This window comes from Anabrus simplex, chromosome 8, assembly GCF_040414725.1.
Source record: "Anabrus simplex isolate iqAnaSimp1 chromosome 8, ASM4041472v1, whole genome shotgun sequence".
In the NCBI taxonomy this organism is placed as follows: domain Eukaryota; kingdom Metazoa; phylum Arthropoda; class Insecta; order Orthoptera; family Tettigoniidae; genus Anabrus; species Anabrus simplex.
In genome coordinates, this window is record NC_090272.1 from 15,438,673 (window position 1) to 15,456,799 (window position 18,127).

The 18,127-nt window shown below is 41.7% G+C and overlaps 1 protein-coding gene across 1 annotated transcript in view; it reads left to right on the top strand.

Annotated features, from left to right (window-relative positions):
* Positions 1-18,127, top strand: part of pps (protein partner of snf) — a 709,730-nt gene that overhangs the window by 533,381 nt on the left and 158,222 nt on the right. The window contains exon 14 of the mRNA XM_067153098.2: positions 15,696-15,951. Within this exon, the coding sequence (XP_067009199.2) occupies positions 15,696-15,951 (256 nt within the window). The remainder of the gene's footprint in view (positions 1-15,695; positions 15,952-18,127) is intronic.

Genomic DNA, 18,127 nt, shown 5'->3' on the forward strand with positions numbered 1-18,127 from the left:
TAACAAAAATTGCTTATGATTAGGGTATAAATATAACTAACGCTTGCTGGCCAGCATCTAAAGGCTTACAACTACCTTACAACAAAACTTATCATTACCTTACAACAAATCTTACAAATACCTTACTACTAAATCTAATGGTCACCAGCAATAGTATTTACCCCTCCCTATACAACTTAAGGTACTTTTATCTGAGAGAGGTGTACTCTGCTGATCCTTTTCCTTTCGGGATCGCTCGCCAATAATGACACCAGGGTAAGGAACTTTAAGATGTTGCAGGGAGCTCGAAATCTGGGGACCAACTTACTGATAACGTGGTCCGCAGCACTACTGACAGGGTGTGTTTTAATAAACACCTGGTCACCCACAGACAATTGTGCGGCCTTCACCCGTGGTTGTAATTACGCTTTAAGTTTTTTCTTGCACTGTGCCAAATAGCTCGGATCTTTTCTGGGCTGGCATCGTCAGGCAGAAGATCATTAATTGGCCACAAATTTGATAGTGGAGAATGTGGAGTAAAGGCCAACATTAACGAAGCAGGAGTTTGCTTGAGGCTTTCATGGACGGCAGTGTTAAATGCAAACGACAACCAATTTAGTGATGAATCCCACTTTGTCATCTGCGGAGTGATAAGCGATGAGGACATATCGCAGGTTACGATTCACTCTTTCAGCATAATTTGGCCTCAGGTAATACGGGGTAGTGGTTACATGAGCAATGGATAGATCAAAACAGAAATTCCGGAACTGGGCAGAAGTAAAAGCTCTTGCATTATCACTCACAAAAAATTGACAGGTTCCAAAGGAAGGAAATATCTGTTTCAAGCACGAGATGGTGATGTTGGCGTTAGCAATACGAGTTGGGAACAGCCACGTAAAATGCGAAAAGGCGTCAACACACACAAGTATGAAACGATGGCCGGTCCGTGATCTCAAAAAAGGACCAATGTAGTCTATGAGCAATCTCTCCATTGGACGTGAAGCTTGCTCGGAAGACAATCAACCTAGACAAGCATTAGGGGCGGTTTTACTGATATTACAAATTTTACAAGATTTGACAAGGGTACGGATCTCACCATCCAATGCATTTCCAAATGAAGTGGTTACGAATTTTCTCTCTGGTTTTGATAACGGCCAGATTATCCCCCGCAGGGTATTCATGTAAATACTTGAAGAGAGCTGGAACTAGGTTAGTTGCGATGACAATTTTGGGGTCTCTGCGACCACGAGCAGGACAACACAAGACTTCACATGTTCACCGGATTTAATTCTGTCGATAATAACTTTTGACTCTGCGTCGTCCTCCTGATGTTTAGTTGTATCCTTGAAAAGGAAAGGAGAGTCCGTGAGAACTACATTCACAAAGGCTGATACTTGTTCAGGAGAGGGGTCTGCAGGCTCTGATTGAGGGTCAGAACTGCCTGGATAGAACATCCTACTGAGGCCATAAGCCACAACGTTTTCTGTGCCACAAATGTGGCAAGGTTCAAATTGGAAGGCTGAGATGTGCACTGCCCAACTCGCAAGACGACCGGTCCTTCGCGGTTTGGCCAGTACCCAACTCAACGCCTGATTATCAGTTTCAAGATCAAAAGGGAGATGTTCCAGGTACATTCTGAACCATTCTGAAGAGTAGACAACAGCTAAGCCTTCCAACTCATGAATGGAGTAGTTTCATTCAGCAGGATTCAAGGCACGAGAAACATAAGAAATAGGACGACTCCCCTCTTGAAATTCCTGAAGGAGTACACCAGATATATCTGTGGAAGAGATATCCGTCTGAAGGATGAAGCATTTAGAAATGCCTGGTATAGCCAGTACAGGAGCGTTACATAAGGCGGATTTCAAATTGCAATAGGCTTCACGTTGGTCATCACCCCACACAAATTTGGCATCCTTTCTTCTTAAGGCATTTAATGGGGCTGCCCGTTCAGCAAAATTGGGAATGAATTTACAAAAAATTAACCATGCCAATAAATCTGGCTACAGCCTCAAGTCTTTTGGCGTGGGAAAATTTTGGATGGCGGCAGTACAAGACTGATCAATTGAGACCCCCTTTCCCGACACAATATGGCCTAAGAAGTACATCTGGGATTGTGCGAAAGCAACCTTGGTAGCCTTAATGGTTACACCTGCTTTACGCAGTCTTTCAAGTACTTCGTTAAGATGGACAAGATGTTCCTCGAAGGTTTTACTGAATATTACCAAATCGTTAAGGTAATTATTGAGAAGGTGCTAACATAAGGGCCTAGGAAAATAGGAACATTCCCAGAGATGAAGCTAGGTGGACCGAGGTGAGGGAGCTTTCCATCTGTAAATCCATCCGTCTTTTATTCACTGACAACAACATATGTACAACATTATGTATAACATTATAGCAGAAACACTCTTTAAAGGTAAACCAATAAACTTCTATTGGCCTCTTACGTATAAGACAGAACAGGAGATCTGTTATCCCCAGAAAATATAATAGAGACAAGTAGTTAACATTAAAGAAAAGAAACGGCCTTCAACTGGCCATAGGCCCCTGGACTACGAACCCGGCCCATCCAAACAGCACAGCACACACAGAAGCACAACTCAAATCCACTTACACACACCCATTCGCGGCCACAAGCATTAACCTTTCACTCAATACACACACATACAACATTCACTCACGACTTACGCTCCGATGTTCGCAGCCCAGAAGCCTTGGGTTCGAAAGGAAACTCCCAGTAGTTGCTCAAGAGAGCGACAAATAATTAGTGAGAGTCTAACGCTGGATGCAACCAGCCACCAAGACTACGTTTGAGAAGGGAAGGGGAAGGGACAGGAGGGGGAACAACCAATGTAGAAACTCGCTCACAGCGCAGGCGCACTTCAAGTGTCTGTAAGAGTCTTGTGAGAGAGCGTAATAGAAGTTTCTCGTAACACAATTTCTTAAATATAAAATGAAAATATTTCTTGAATGAAAATTTCTGTGATATCCTCTCCGCCTGAAACTGGGCCAAGCCCATACAACTCACTTCACAGTTTTATTAGTCCATTGGGAATGCAATACACACACAGGCGTAGCAGTGAATAGCAAAGAAAACACTTCACACAGTAGCTGTCGATATACACGTAGCGAGACTGCTGGGAGGGAGCTGACGAGGTCAGTTACCCAACCGGTTTTTCCCGCACGCGACACACACACTCCTCAAGTGTGCCGACCGTCGATACGAGTTCATAGCAGGTAAACAGAGCGGGCATCACATACTGCACAGAGGAGACTAAAGCCTCCACCAACTGGACAGCTGACTAGATCGAAGTGGTGACGAGCAGTCTCTCAGGACACCACACAGCATATCCTCGATGAGGCAGCGGGTTACAGAAATAGAACAATGCTGTCCCCACATCATGTAGCACAGCACCAAGCACCAAAGAGGGAGGCTGCAAACTTCTCCTAGTGGATCGACTGGCCATCTCAAACCATTAGGATCGGCTTTCAGGATTCTCCAAAGTCTTGTTAACACCACACTGGCTCCCAGGGAAATTCCTGCGACATAAATCAAACACAGCAGAAAGGCGGCACCAAAATGAGGTAAAAGGATTGGGGAACAAGGAATACTTCTCAAACGTAGTAAACTAATGAACGACAGCACATTACACACATACAGACATACTTAATCTAATATGAGGCCTCAAAACAAAGAATTGACATGTCAAACTAAGATATATATATACAGAACCTACAATAGTAACCTGGAAATACTTTACAATATACAAAATGTGACCTGACAAATCATAGCTTCAGGCATAAATTTATGGAAATAAAATAATACATATCCCATTATTGACCTGTATGTCAGCGGTCCAAACATTTACTATCTCGGTCATCAGCTTCTGAATAAGTTACAATATTTAAAGGCAGAACGCCTCATAACTTTAGACATTACCAAGAGACCAATAGTATATTACCGAAACTTGGCGAAAACAGCAGTTACCAAGACATTCTCTAAATAAAGCATTAAGTGGCCTTTACCTGAGAAAGATGTACACGGGTCAATTTCCCGTTTGAATTATCCCGAACCAAAAGAGTGACGGGCGTCAAATACTTCACAATTTCCCACGGACCACGATATCGTGGAGCTAGCTTAGCAGCCTGACGATTGGCCTTAGAACTCACAGGATAATTCCTAATGAAGACAGAATCTCCAACCTTGAAATTAACCAGCTTTGCGACCCTTATTATAATAACGTTCCACACGAGCGTGAGAAGCAAGGAGATTACGACGGGCTCTAGTCCAAGTCTCACGGATGGAGGAGGGTTCAATAACCTCCGGCAAAAGATCATTAATCGACCAGAGATCGGCTAATGGAGAATTAGGAGAGAACGCAAACATGAGTTTGATAGGAGTTTGCCCATGCGATTCATGCTTAGCCGAGTTGAAAGCCAAAGACAACCATTCCAAATTAGAGTCCCAACGAGAGTGATCATTGGAGTGATAGGCAATCAAGGCTGATCTCAAGTTACGATTAAAACGTTCCGCATATGAAGGATTTGGGTAGTGGGGAGAAGTCTAATATGGTCTATCCCTAACCCAAAACAGAACTTCTTAAATGCATGAGAAGTGAACACTGAAGCATTGTCCGACACTAGATACTGGCAAGGACCAAACGTTCCAAAAATCTGTTTCAAACATAAGACAGTACTTCTGGTTGTGGCATCACGCGTGGGAAATAACAAAACGAAACGGGAAAATGCATCAACACAAACTAGCACATATCTATGGCCAGACCGGGAACGCGGGAAAGGTCCTAAATGGTCTACAAACAGCTTCTCCATAGGGCGATTAGCTTGTTCAGAGGCAAGGAAACCTAATCGGGTATTCTGAGCTGGCTTACTTAAGGAACAGACAGCACAAAATCGAATGTACTTACGAATATCTCCATCCATACTCTTCCATATAAAATGATTTCTAATCTTTGCTCGAGTTTTGAAGATCCCAAGATGACCACCTAAAGGGGAAACGTGGAAATATTTGAAAATCATAGGGACCATGGCAGATGGAAGAACCACTTTCAACTTACGATCATGACGAGAAACACAAAGCAGCACACCATCCTTGATGACATATGGCTTGACTTCTTCTCCCTCAGAAATTCTCCGGATAATGCCAGCGAGAGTTTCATCTTTTCCTTGATGCTCATGCAATCCCTGAAACAATTCGGGAATTTCTAGAAGAACAGAATTAGCTATCTCAACCTTTTCTTCTTCTACCAGATCATCAGTACCAGGGTAAAACATACGACTCAATGCGTCAGCAACAACATTCTCGGAGCCCTTAATATGCTTCACAGAGAACTTAAAAGCGGAAATACGGACGGCCCAGCGAGCGAGTCTACCAGTCGAACGAGGCTTCCGTAAAACCCAAGAGAGAGCCTGATTGTCCGTCTCAAGGTCAAACTCAGAGTGCTCAATGTAAAAACGGAATTTTTCCAAAGCGAACAACAGCGAGCGCTTCGAGCTCGTACACAGAGAATTTTACTTCTGCAGAGGTTAACGTTCTGGACACATAAGCAACCGGACGGCGCCCTAGCTCAGTGTCTTGGAGAAGAACTCCAGCAATAGCGCTCCCAGAAGCATCCGTCTGAACAATAAATCGCTTCGAGAAATCCGGGATAGTTAAAACAGGAGGGTTAGCAATAGCAGATTTTAAATCCTCAAAAGCAACTTGCTGTTCCGATCCCCAAACAAACCTTACTCCTTTCTTCCGAAGATAGTTCAATGGAATAGCCCTCTGAGCAAAATTGGGCACGAACTTCCTAAAGAAATTACACATGCCGATGAAACGGGCAACGGCTTTCACGTCACGAGGCGGAGGGAACTCACTTATTGATTTGGTGCGATCAGGATCAATAATTACTCCACTAGATGACACAATATGTCCCAAGAACGAAATCTGTGGTCTGGCGAACGAGACCGTGGTAGGTTTGACAGTTAAACCTGCCTTCTGAAGACGGCTAAAAACTTCATGCAGATGATGGACATGTTGATCAAAATCCTCACTGAAAACAATCAGATCATCTAAATAATTTATAACGAACTTGAATTTGATGTCAGAAAGAACTGTGTCTAACAAACGAGACAAAACAGAAGCACCCGTGGCCAATCCGAACGGGATTCTCTGGAATTCGAAAAGGTTCCAGTCTGTAGCAAAAGCTGTTAAATGCTTAGATTCCTCTGCCAGGGGAATTTGAAAATATGCCTGATTCAGATCTAAGGAAGTGAAGACCGTAGCCTTACTGAACCAAGCAAAACACGATTGTAAATCAGGCAATGGGACAGATTCAATAGCAATATTCCTGTTCAGTGCCCTATAGTCAATTACAGGACGCAACCCACCTTGTGGTTTAGGAACCAGAAATACCGGTGACGAGTAGGCAGACGTAGACCTCCAAATGATACCTTGATCTAACATAGCTTGGATTTGCTCCTTGAGGACTTTCATTTTGTGCGGAGCTAAACGATACGGTGGTGATTTAACAGGGGTGTGATTGGTAAGTTCGATCTTGTACTCGAGGACGTTTGTTAGCCCTAGTTTATCCGTAAGGACATCGGAAAATTCCTTACACAAACTCTGAATACACCCTGCTTGCTCAGACGTCAGATGAGACACATCAGGTAGGGCAACATCAACAGACGACAACATAGTCTCATTCGACTTGACATTTCCATTCAAAGGATATTGATGAAACACAGGGATCAATACCTTGGGCTGAAATTGAAAATGAATAGATCCTGCAGACAAATTAAGAATTAGCCCAGAATGTGTAATGAAATCGGCTCCCAGAATGACTGCACAGGATAATTCGTTCACAACCACGAAGCTGAATTTCCAAGAAAAGGAAGCTATTCTTACAGAAACCCTAAATCTGCCAAGAATACCTAGCTTACTGCCATTCGCCGTCACATACGTAGAAGACACAGGTTCTAGTTTATTAAACTTACTGGAGCTCTTTAACAGTTCATAAAGTTCCTTATCAATCAAGGACACTACGCTCCCAGAATCAACTAGGGCAGACATGGGTACCTTGTTTAGTTTAACATTCAAATAGGGCAGTTGAGGTCGATGAATGGCCTTTAATAATACCAATATAATGGTCCGTTATTGGACATTATAAATTTTCCAGCTAACTCATTCTTGGTTGCCTGCGTTTCGCCTTCGTGTACTAAGTTAGGCTCGTCAGTTGGGACTTAGCACACCACCCAAGACGCAAGGCTAGTGCATACTGTGGAGGCCACTGCATAGGCTATTTGAAGCCACCAGCAGTGCCAATGCACTATGAGAGCTATGGCCTTTACTCGAGTCCAGTCTCGCAAATTACTAGGAGACCCAAACAAACTTGAAAGATCAGAACAACCTTCAGTTTCAGGAATGAACATCGGCGAATGACCGTTGAGTGCGTCCGGCACTCCTTCTGCTACTCTGTTACATGATAGCTTTCCTAGTCAGCTTCTGTTGCCGCGATCACCTGTAGATGATTGGGTACGATTTTGTTGAAGTACAGGACAATTAGGACGTACATGTGTGTTAGACCCACACTCGTAACACTTACGTTCTACGGGCTGAGAACCGGAGTCACTACTGCTAGGTTTAGAAAACTGCCGCCGAGGGCAAGCATTTCATAGATGATCAGCCGATTTACACAGAAAACAACGTCGTGTTTTGTCTACAGAAGGCGAAACGGACAGAAGCGCTAGTACATGACGGTCTATCGATATAACGGAGTGAGTCCGCATATTTCACTCCTTCTGCCACAGCACAAGCGTTTTCTAGCTCAAGGAAAGAATTAGGCCTTGATGAAAATGACAAGTAAGACCTATACTCAGGCGTCAGACCTTCAACAATAGAACTCACAATCACCGGGCGAGTTGGCCGTGCGCGTAGAGGCGCGCGGCTGTTAGCTTGCATCCGGGAGATAGTAGGTTCGAATCCCACTATCGGCAGCCCTGAAAATGGTTTTCCGTGGTTTCCCATTTTCACACCAGGCAAATGCTGGGGCTGTACCTTAATTAAGGCCACGGCCGCTTCCTTCCAACTCCTAGGCCTTTCCCATCCCATCGTCGCCATAAGACCTATCTGTGTCGGTGCGACGTAAAGCCCCTAGCAAAAAAAGAACTCACAATCTCACCTTCCGAATATTTCAAGCGGAAAACTCTCAAAAACATTTTAATGTCCCGAACATACTCTGAGAGTGATTCATTACTTCGTTGTACTCGAAAGAAATGTCGCTGCACTAGAGATGATAGTGCTCTGGTAGGAATACATTCACGTAACAGTTTCGCATGGAAATCCCCAAGAGAATCACGTTCAGACATAGCCACAGCTATGCGACTGGCTAAGTTTCCAGAAGCATGCGGATAAATTATTTGAAATATCAGATCATCTTTGACACCATATACAGCACTATGCTCGAGAAATTCAACTAGAGTGCGCAGGAACTCAATAACTTGTTCGATAGAGTCAATAGAATAAGACTTCATCCCTTTAATAAGTAATTGCAGCGGATGTGGTAGCTTTGCAAAATTAACGACTGAAGAAATATTCTCTGTCGCACATGAATCATTGCCGGATGAAATGGGATGACCAGGCGAAAGTCCCTGTTCAGTAAGTTCAGCAACATCAGCAGGCTTATTTTCCACGGAGACAGAAAACAAGCTATCTCCCATCCCCAAAAGAGTCTCAATTTTATTCAACCACAAAACTAATAAGGCTTTCACATCATCGCCCATACCATCACCAAATAATGCCTGGAGATCAGACACACGGTTCCTGTAATGAAGCAGGCGAGCTTTAATACGACAAATCTGCTTTCGTGTGACATCACTTTGACTAAACTCGTCTAACGTGGACTCTATTTGAGACAGCGAAACCCCGATACGACCTAACGCACTCTCAAGAAGAATGGAAGGTTGACAGCTCGATAAACTAACAGGGTTACGTAACGAGGAACGAAGAAGTCTAATATTATCGTCTAATGTACCGGCAGGAGAAACGCCCCTAATACACAACTCATATCCCAGCTCCTCGATTCGTAGCAATTCGAGACCGAAACAGTCGCGTATCTTATCTTCATTATCGGGTCCCATTGACCCTAGTGCATCTTTACTAGTATCAGTCATAATTGCTCCTTTAAATACGAAAGAATAATAGACAAGACTGAATTTACTGATGGAAACCACGCGAGGACGCTACCACCTGAGAAGGTGCTAACATAAGGGCCTAGGAAAATAGGAACATTCCCAGAGATGAAGCTAGGTGGACCGAGGTGAGGGAGCTTTCCATCTGTAAATCCATCTGTCTTTTATTCACTGACAACAACATATGTACAACATTATGTATAACATTATAGCAGAAACACTCTTTAAAGGTAAACCAATAAACTTCTATTGGCCTCTTACGTATAAGACAGAACAGGAGATCTGTTATCCCCAGAAAATATAATAGAGACAAGTAGTTAACATTAAAGAAAAGAAACGGCCTTCAACTGGCCATAGGCCCCTGGACTACGAACCCGGCCCATCCAAACAGCACAGCACACACAGAAGCACAACTCAAATCCACTTACACACACCCATTCGCGGCCACAAGCATTAACCTTTCACTCAATACACACACATACAACATTCACTCACGACTTACGCTCCGATGTTCGCAGCCCAGAAGCCTTGGGTTCGAAAGGAAACTCCCAGTAGTTGCTCAAGAGAGCGACAAATAATTAGTGAGAGTCTAACGCTGGATGCAACCAGCCACCAAGACTACGTTTGAGAAGGGAAGGGGAAGGGACAGGAGGGGGAACAACCAATGTAGAAACTCGCTCACAGCGCAGGCGCACTTCAAGTGTCTGTAAGAGTCTTGTGAGAGAGCGTAATAGAAGTTTCTCGTAACACAATTTCTTAAATATAAAATGAAAATATTTCTTAAATGAAAATATCTGTGATATTATAGACAAACTTGAATTTAATGTCAGACAAAACATAATCCAGTAACTGAGTAAGGACAGCAGCTCCCGTCGCGAGACCGAATGGAATGCTCTCAAATTCATAGAGGTTCCAGTCAGTAGCAAAAGCTGTGAGGTGCTTGGATTCCTCGGCAAGCAGTATCTGGTAAAATACCTGATTCAAATCAAAGGTGGTAAAAATTTTGGCATTAGCAAACCAAGAAAAACAAGAGTGCAAATCAGGAAGAGGAACAGATTGGAGGACCACCTTATGGTTCAACATCTGATAGTCAACTACAGGACGATAACCACCTTGCGGTTTAGGGACATGGGAGAAGAATAGGCTGACATAGAAGGGCGTATCACTCCGTCAGCGAGCATTTGGTCAATAATAGCCTTGAGGGCTTTCATTTTGGGAGGTGACAGCCGATACGGAGGAGAGCGAACAAGAATATTATCCGTGACTTCAATTTTGTACTTTAAGACATTGGTGACACCTAACTTGTCGGTAAAGACATTAGGAAACTTATCGCAGAGTTTCCTAAGGTGGTTGGCCTGCTCATTGGGTAAATGATTAAAATCAAAAGCTTTGGGTTCGCCCGTATCTTCAGAAACAGCGTTAACGTGACAAGGCAGAATAGGGGAGCGATCTCAGATCTCAAAGGTTCTTGCAGAAAGTTTTAAATGGAATCTGTTGAACTGCAGGTCCAAAATCATGCCAGTTTTAGCAATCAAATTGGCACCCTATATGAACTGACAGGATAAATCTTTTGCCACTAGTACTGGCATTTTCCATGTGAAATCACGGACTCTTACATTAACATTTAGGGATCCTACAATGTTCATTGAGTTGGGATTAGCAGTATGGCAGGTTAAGGACACGGGTTCTAATGTAGGTAACTTGCAAATGGTTTTCATCGAATCCTACCAGGTCTCGCTCATCAAGGTGATAGTACTCCCAGAGTCTAGTAACGCACAGACAGGTTCATTATTTACCTCTATGCATAAGTACGATAATTTACAAGATGGTATGAAAGGAATCCCACTAGATTCAAAAAATGGGCACCAGAGTCCGACTGGGACCAATCATTAGCCTCAGAATTAGGTAAATCGTCCTCCAAAGTACAGTTATGACAGACAAAACAAGAAGCCATACTTTGGGTTACTATTGCCTGGAGATCCAGAGCCTGAAATATTACGTGGGCACTGCCTAGAGAAGTGTCTAGTTGACCTACAGTTACAGCAGGAAGTATTGGTGGAAGAGCCTCTACCCATGGCACGCTTTGCATTGCCTAAGGCCCCAACCTTAGGACAGTACCACTTGAGATGTGTAGAGTAGCCACAATTGAAACATGAACGAGGATTACGCAAGTTGGAAGCAGGTGAAGGGGCGGTTTTAGTATCCTGTGAAGAGGGCATGCTCGTAGGAGGGGGGGCTAATGCAAGGCGTAACTGGTCGGCATATTGAACACCCTCTGCAGAAACTGTGACGGCTTCCAACTGAGCGAACATTGTTGGTCACGGTGAAAGAGCCAGATATGACCTATAGTTCGGGGTGAGACCTTCAATAATATTGGCAACCATTTGGGACTCAGAATGTGAAGCTGGAAAATCCTAGCCTGGAGCTTAATATCTTGAACATATTCAGATAATGACTCGTTGAAATGTTGCACTCTGAAATAGTGCTTCTGCACTAATGAAGACAAGGCACGAGAAGGAATGAAAAATTCAAGCATCTTGTTCTTCTTCTTGCGTTACGGCCTCTGTAGGACCACGGACAGCTCCTTCACGGATTGCATTTTCTTCTTCTCCTCCCAGAACCTCTTCATCCTTTCTCTTCTTCTCTCCCGCTCTTCTTCCGAGATATTCAGTATCCTCTTCTCTTGTCTACTCCACTGATGACTCTCAATCCTTTTCCTGTATCCATCCCTATCATTGATCTCTGGCATATTAGTCGGTATGTACTTGCTTTTCCAATTTTCCTTTTCTTCCACCTTGATCCCCAATTCTGACCAATCTTTCCGGAGTTCAACTACCCACTTGGTTCCTGTCTTTCCTCGTGTCCTCGCTGTTGTTTCCCATACTCTTTTCGTCATTCTATCCATATTCATCCTGATTACATGTCCCGCAAACCGTGCTCTTTTCAGTCTGATTTCTTCTGAGATTGTCCTCATGTTCCGGTATAATTCTTCCCTGGGTCTCCTCATCCATCTCTCACCTCCTCTCTTAGGGCCTAGTATTTTCCTCAATATTTTTCTCTCTTCTTTCTCTAGTTGTTCCGCACCATTTCTTCCTAGTGCATATGTGAATGGAATTGATCTACAGTCCATCTTTCAGAAATGGCCTTGACGATATGCTCAGAAAGAGCTCCAGATACATGCGGGTATAGGATTTGAAACACGTGGTCATTACTGAGATTGTACACTATTGCCCGATCCTTGAACTTGATTAAGATCCGAAGGAAAGAAATAACCTCATCAACGGAGTTAACTGAAAATTTGGAGACTCGAAAGCAGTAGTCAACGGGTGAGGTAGGTTAGAGAAAATTTGGGGGAAAGCAGGTGTAGGAGGTCCCTGGGAAAGCTTAGAGTGGTCCTGAGGGGTTACAGAGTCATCGTACCTTTGATTCAGGTGCTCTTGTAAAAAGGATGGCATGCAGAAGGTTAGGTTAGGACTACCGTTAGCCTGCAACATTACAGGCGCAGATAATCTCATCTGTGAAAGGTTCTCGCTAATCTGAGAGAACATCGGGGCATTAACCACTTGTGTAGGAGTAATGCAACCTAAAAGGGCACTTGATACCACCGGTAGTACTAAGACGGAGGGGCGATGGTTTTGCACCATTGCATAAGAACCAGGTTGTGTAACAATATAGGGCAGACACTGAGCCACGGCGGAATTACCAGTTACCACAGGAAAATTAGTAGAGGTACCGACATGCAAAGAAGATACATTATATGAATCACTTACGGGTGTCCTAGCTCTTGACAACGAAGCCGAAGATCCCCGGTGAGCATTACTCACATCAGACTCCTGAATAACACTAGCACTAGTTGCTACAGTACACACTCAAGAAGCTGCAGATGCAGAACCATAGTTAACACTTTCACACGATCCAGAGAGGGTAGACACTTGAACCTCAGAACTAGTGTTAGTCAATTCATTCCCTTCAAGCAAGCCAATGATTTTGTCCAATATTCTTGAAAACTGTACTAGCAAGGATTCACACACCTGCCGCTCATTTGCCGGTAATTTGAGGCACAACAAATCCGTAATTCTGTCCAAGTAATGTGATAACTGTGCCTTAACCAGCGCTAATTATCCATACAAGGGCTCAGAAGCACCAAAAGACACAATAATGGCCGTAAATTCTACCAATTTATCTTTAACCACGGCCAAAGACTCACACAACTCGTCCGTAGTTAACTCGGGAATGGTTACTGGTAAATCAAGGGACTGTTTCAATAAGCTTGTGTCATCTCTGACGTTGCCTGTAGAATTCAGTTTGCGGATACGAAGTTCGTAAATTAGTTCTGACTTTCTCAAATGGAAAGGATTAGGAACAGCACGAGCCATCCTGATGGGTAGAAACTAAATTTCAAGGTGATTTACAAATTTCAAGGCTTTCGCTTTCTTTGGTTGATCACCGTTCACTTTTCTTTTGTCCGCAACCACTTGCAAGGTTACTGATATATAAAATTCTTTCTTGAATAAAATTACTGTGTCCACCTATTCAATACAATTATATTTTGTAGTGATTAAATTCTACATGAAATATAAACACTAGTTAGGGACATGTTTTGCCCTAGTTTTCGGCATCTTCAGCCTAATACTAATCTTAAGGTCAAGTCTTAAATGTATTAACATTGGAACTTAATACTAAACTTAAATTAATATCAAATACTAAATATGTAACCGGTTTTCAGCGGTTACACGATACATAGATGGTGAAAAATAAATCAAATTACACGGTACTTTAAACCCAAGACACGCAATAAACATCTGATGAACTGCGTTGAATACAGAACTAACAAATATCAGGTTGGGCAACTTGACGACTATAAACAAGGAACGTGGAACTGCGACTGGGAAACCTACCAAACGCCATAGAGATTGGAAAGTTGTGGGTTTCCAGAAAAATCAACGGTGATCTCTTGTTTTCAAAATATTATTTTCCGAAATTGACATTACAAGGTAACTTCCGAACATATCCATCTATCCACACAATCCAGATACACAATTTACGAATACAAGATTAGATGTTGTTTGACAAGAGCTTTGCTATTAGCCCAAGAAATTAACCAGAAATATCTTAGCATAATCTAAGTTCTGCAATACGATTCTGAAGGTAAGAAGCCACACAAGATACAAATACAATTTAGAATGAAAGTAAACGTGCTTTCTAAAACATCCGAGCAATAGAGTGGTGACTAGGTCAAACTCCTATGTGATAACACCAATGAACATTAAATGTAAATTAAAACGGAACTGAAATCAACCCTGTTTACCCCAAGGTAGCCCATCCTAGGAGCGAGGATACGCTGGCATGCATCAAAACGGCAGGACTGGTGAGAGAACCAAAGACCACGAAATCCTGTCTCGCTCACTTAAAAAGGGAAGTCTGGCCTTGGTGATATTACCGAGTGGCCAATCAGAGCATATCACCACCCAGATCCACCAATCACAACTCTATCCAGTCGCGATGTTTACAGAATATTCCCGAACCTATAGAGATGCTTTTAGAAGTGAAGCTTCCACGGTGTGAAGAATTAATAATATACTGATACTAATCGCAAACTTTCCGTTTTCCAGAATTAGTAAGGACATAATTCTAGAATCCACAACCAACAGGGAAAGTTCGCGTTCCAACCTTTCTGGACTGTTCCAGCTATTACAGAGCAATAATTTACAATTTAGTACTTACTTAAGTGGATAAAGGTAATACAAATAAAATTGCTACAATATTTTACACCATACAGGTTAGGTAGCTAAATGGAATATGAATAAAATATTCTACCACAACATTCCACATCATATAGTGAATATTCCTAAAAAAAGATTTACAAATAAAATATTCTACAACAACTTTCACATCATAGAGATTCTACACAGGTGTCATGTTCGACAGACTATATAGCTTTTACCGCAAGTCACATTAATCAGATTCTGTCAAATCACATTCATAATTATTTAGAAATTTGTGAACTTTTGTGGTATCTTTAAAAACTTCAAATTCAAAACTTAGCATAATATAGAATATATTTTATACCAGAGTGGAAAGAAGTGGGGACTTTATTAAGAAAAGTTCCAAATTTCATGTTTGTAAAGATTTGAACAGAATTTAATTTGATTTTTGTTATAAAAATTGTGGAAAATGTGCATCTTTTATGCAGATAATTAAGATAAATCATCAGAGACAGTAATTGGTTGAGAGGTAGGAATGCTCTGAAGTATTAATAAAAGGGAGCAGCAAGGATGAGAGAGACAGATAAAATGTGAAATTACAGGAGGCAAAGAAAAATTCCATATTGGGTTCTTGTCTTTACCTCTGCCTGCTGTTCTGTCATGTTTTGTATCCTTCATAGCATATGCTTCCATTTCATATTCACTACAGCTTTCTTTCTGGATATTTCAAAAGTGCTGTTAGAGAACAAATGTGTGTCTGCTATAGTGGTGATAGTTATACACATGTTCACTATCTTATCATACAAATGTCTTTTTCCATAGGTCAGCAGATGGAAAACAAGGGTTTGGAATGGTCCTGTCCGAACTGTTCCAAAAAGAAGGAATTAGAAGAAAAGCCCAAGGAAGAAAAGAAGCCAATAAAGATTGCAAAAGACAAGGAGGTTAAGAAGATTTCCAAGGATATTAAACAGGAATCAGTAACGGAAGTGGATTCAGCTGTCGTAAACCATTTAGTTGCCTCCAAAGAGAAGGTGGTTGAGGTTTCAAGTGTTACTGAAGGTGATCATCAGCAAGCTAGGTGAGAGAGCCATAAGAACATTTGACCTGCTTGCTTCTGGCTTCTTACCCCACGGTTGCTTATTATGACCATTCCACTAGCTCCCTTTCTTTTTTTGTTTAAACTATTCTTTCTTCATGTGCAGAATATTGATAGTCATATCCCTTTTGTTCATATTGATCGCAGCATTCATCCAGGTAATTACACAATCTTCTTACTTCATTCCTTTATCAGTAGTAATTTGGTTGTGTATATGTACATAAGTAGGCCTACCTCTCTATGATTGTTTTTAAATTCAGAATTATATATTTATATTTGGAGCTCTTCTGCCATTGGCCGTGGTACTTCCACGGTACTTTTAATGTATGTATGAGTCAAATAATATACAATAGTACTGTGCGCGTGCTAATGGTAAATATTGTTTGACATAGATGTTTCCCTGAACCAACGTCCAATCTCTAAGCAGTCTTTCACACTTCTCCTTTCTTGTACTTGTAATAAACATGGAGGCATGTGGTGATTGTATCCTCATTGTTTCTCCGTTAGTTAGGGAAGTAGTTACTGGTCTCATTTGCAAGATGAAAAGATGGTATTTGTTATGCTTATAATGTACACAGTTGGCTTATCTAACAGAATACTAAATGGAGTTTGAAATCTGGTATGCCTAGAATCCAAACAAGGATTATTTTGTATGAAGAAAATCAGTAATAATCAAGAAACAGGCTAAAAGCATCCTTTGATATAATCTCTGTGCTTTTGTTTAAAAAATATGCAGAAATGTCTATCGAGACATTTCTAAGATCATCGCATTTAGGCAGAAATTGATGAAAATAAGTGTGCAAGGGAGGAGGAAGGAGAGAGAGACAGAGTGTTTGATAAAATTGAACAATAAATTGTACAAATGTACATGGGTGCCTATGATTATAATTTCAGCAGTCTTGTAAAATACTTCCTTTTCCTTTTACTAGTGTACTTCAAACAATAAATTAGGAAAGACAAATGATGCATGAATAGTTCATTGTAGATCGAGAAAGCAGGAGAAAACTGGATAAACACTAGGAATGGAAGAAAGAAAAAGTATATTGTAGAAGTAGTAGGAGAAAGCTGTGTAAACACAAGGAAACAGAGAAGCAAAAGGAAAATGTATATAAAATTGTAGGGGATGAGGAACATGGAACAAAAGGAGAGAGAGAAAATGGACTCATTTTTTTATGTAACTTGTTTAAACATATATATGTATATAAAGCTACTCACTGATCATGAAATCTCCAAATGCAAAAAATCTAGAAAGCTGAAGTTAGCACATTGCAGACCGGGTGCTCATCACACTGTGCAACCCCTGTGCCCAGCCATTTTCTGTGTAGCATATTGCTACAGCGCATGCACATAAACAAATGAGTCTAGCTTCACTAACGTTGTATTGATTATAGTGAAATTTACTGGATACCTTTGGTAAGAGTCCTAATCATTTTTCCTGGTATGGTAGGCTGTGTAACAATGATCTCTATGAAGGGGCACAGCGGAATTTGAGGGGATCAGCTGACCAGCAGTCTTTCCAATGTGACTATTTCACTTGTCCCATCAGTATAAAGAAAGCAAAAATTTTTTGTATCTTACTACTAGTTACATCAGTCCACTTCAAGCTCTTACTGGATGTTTTGTGTGATGAAGCACTTAGCTGGTGATACAAGTTGTTTTGCTCGGCAACAGTTCAAAGAAATCATCACAAATAATAAGCCCTACTTCTTCACCAATGTTTTGAGGTTCATTAAGTCTTACCGCTATATTTTGCGAGTGTTGATTTAATATTTGAAGTATAATAAGTTTTATGAGTGTATAAAGTGAGCCCTATCATAGCAAGGTTAGGTGAGTAAAAATTGTAGATCGCCCACTGGGAGAGAAAACTCTGCAAATAGTGATTATAAGGTGATGTGTGGACGTGTCATACTGCAATCTATGTCTATCACCACAATTACTTTACTGTTTGGCTGGTATTGTTCCTCCATACATTGGGAGAGAAGTGTTTCTAAGGCAAGAGAGGTCGGAAGTGGATCTCACAAACACCCACCCATTATTTGGACATCGACCTGCGCCCAGAAGATTGAAGTCCAGAAAAAGTTTCCTCATAGTCTCCAAGACTCTGCATAAACCAACAAGAACAGCACTTGATATGTGGCAAGCAAAAATTGATCATCTT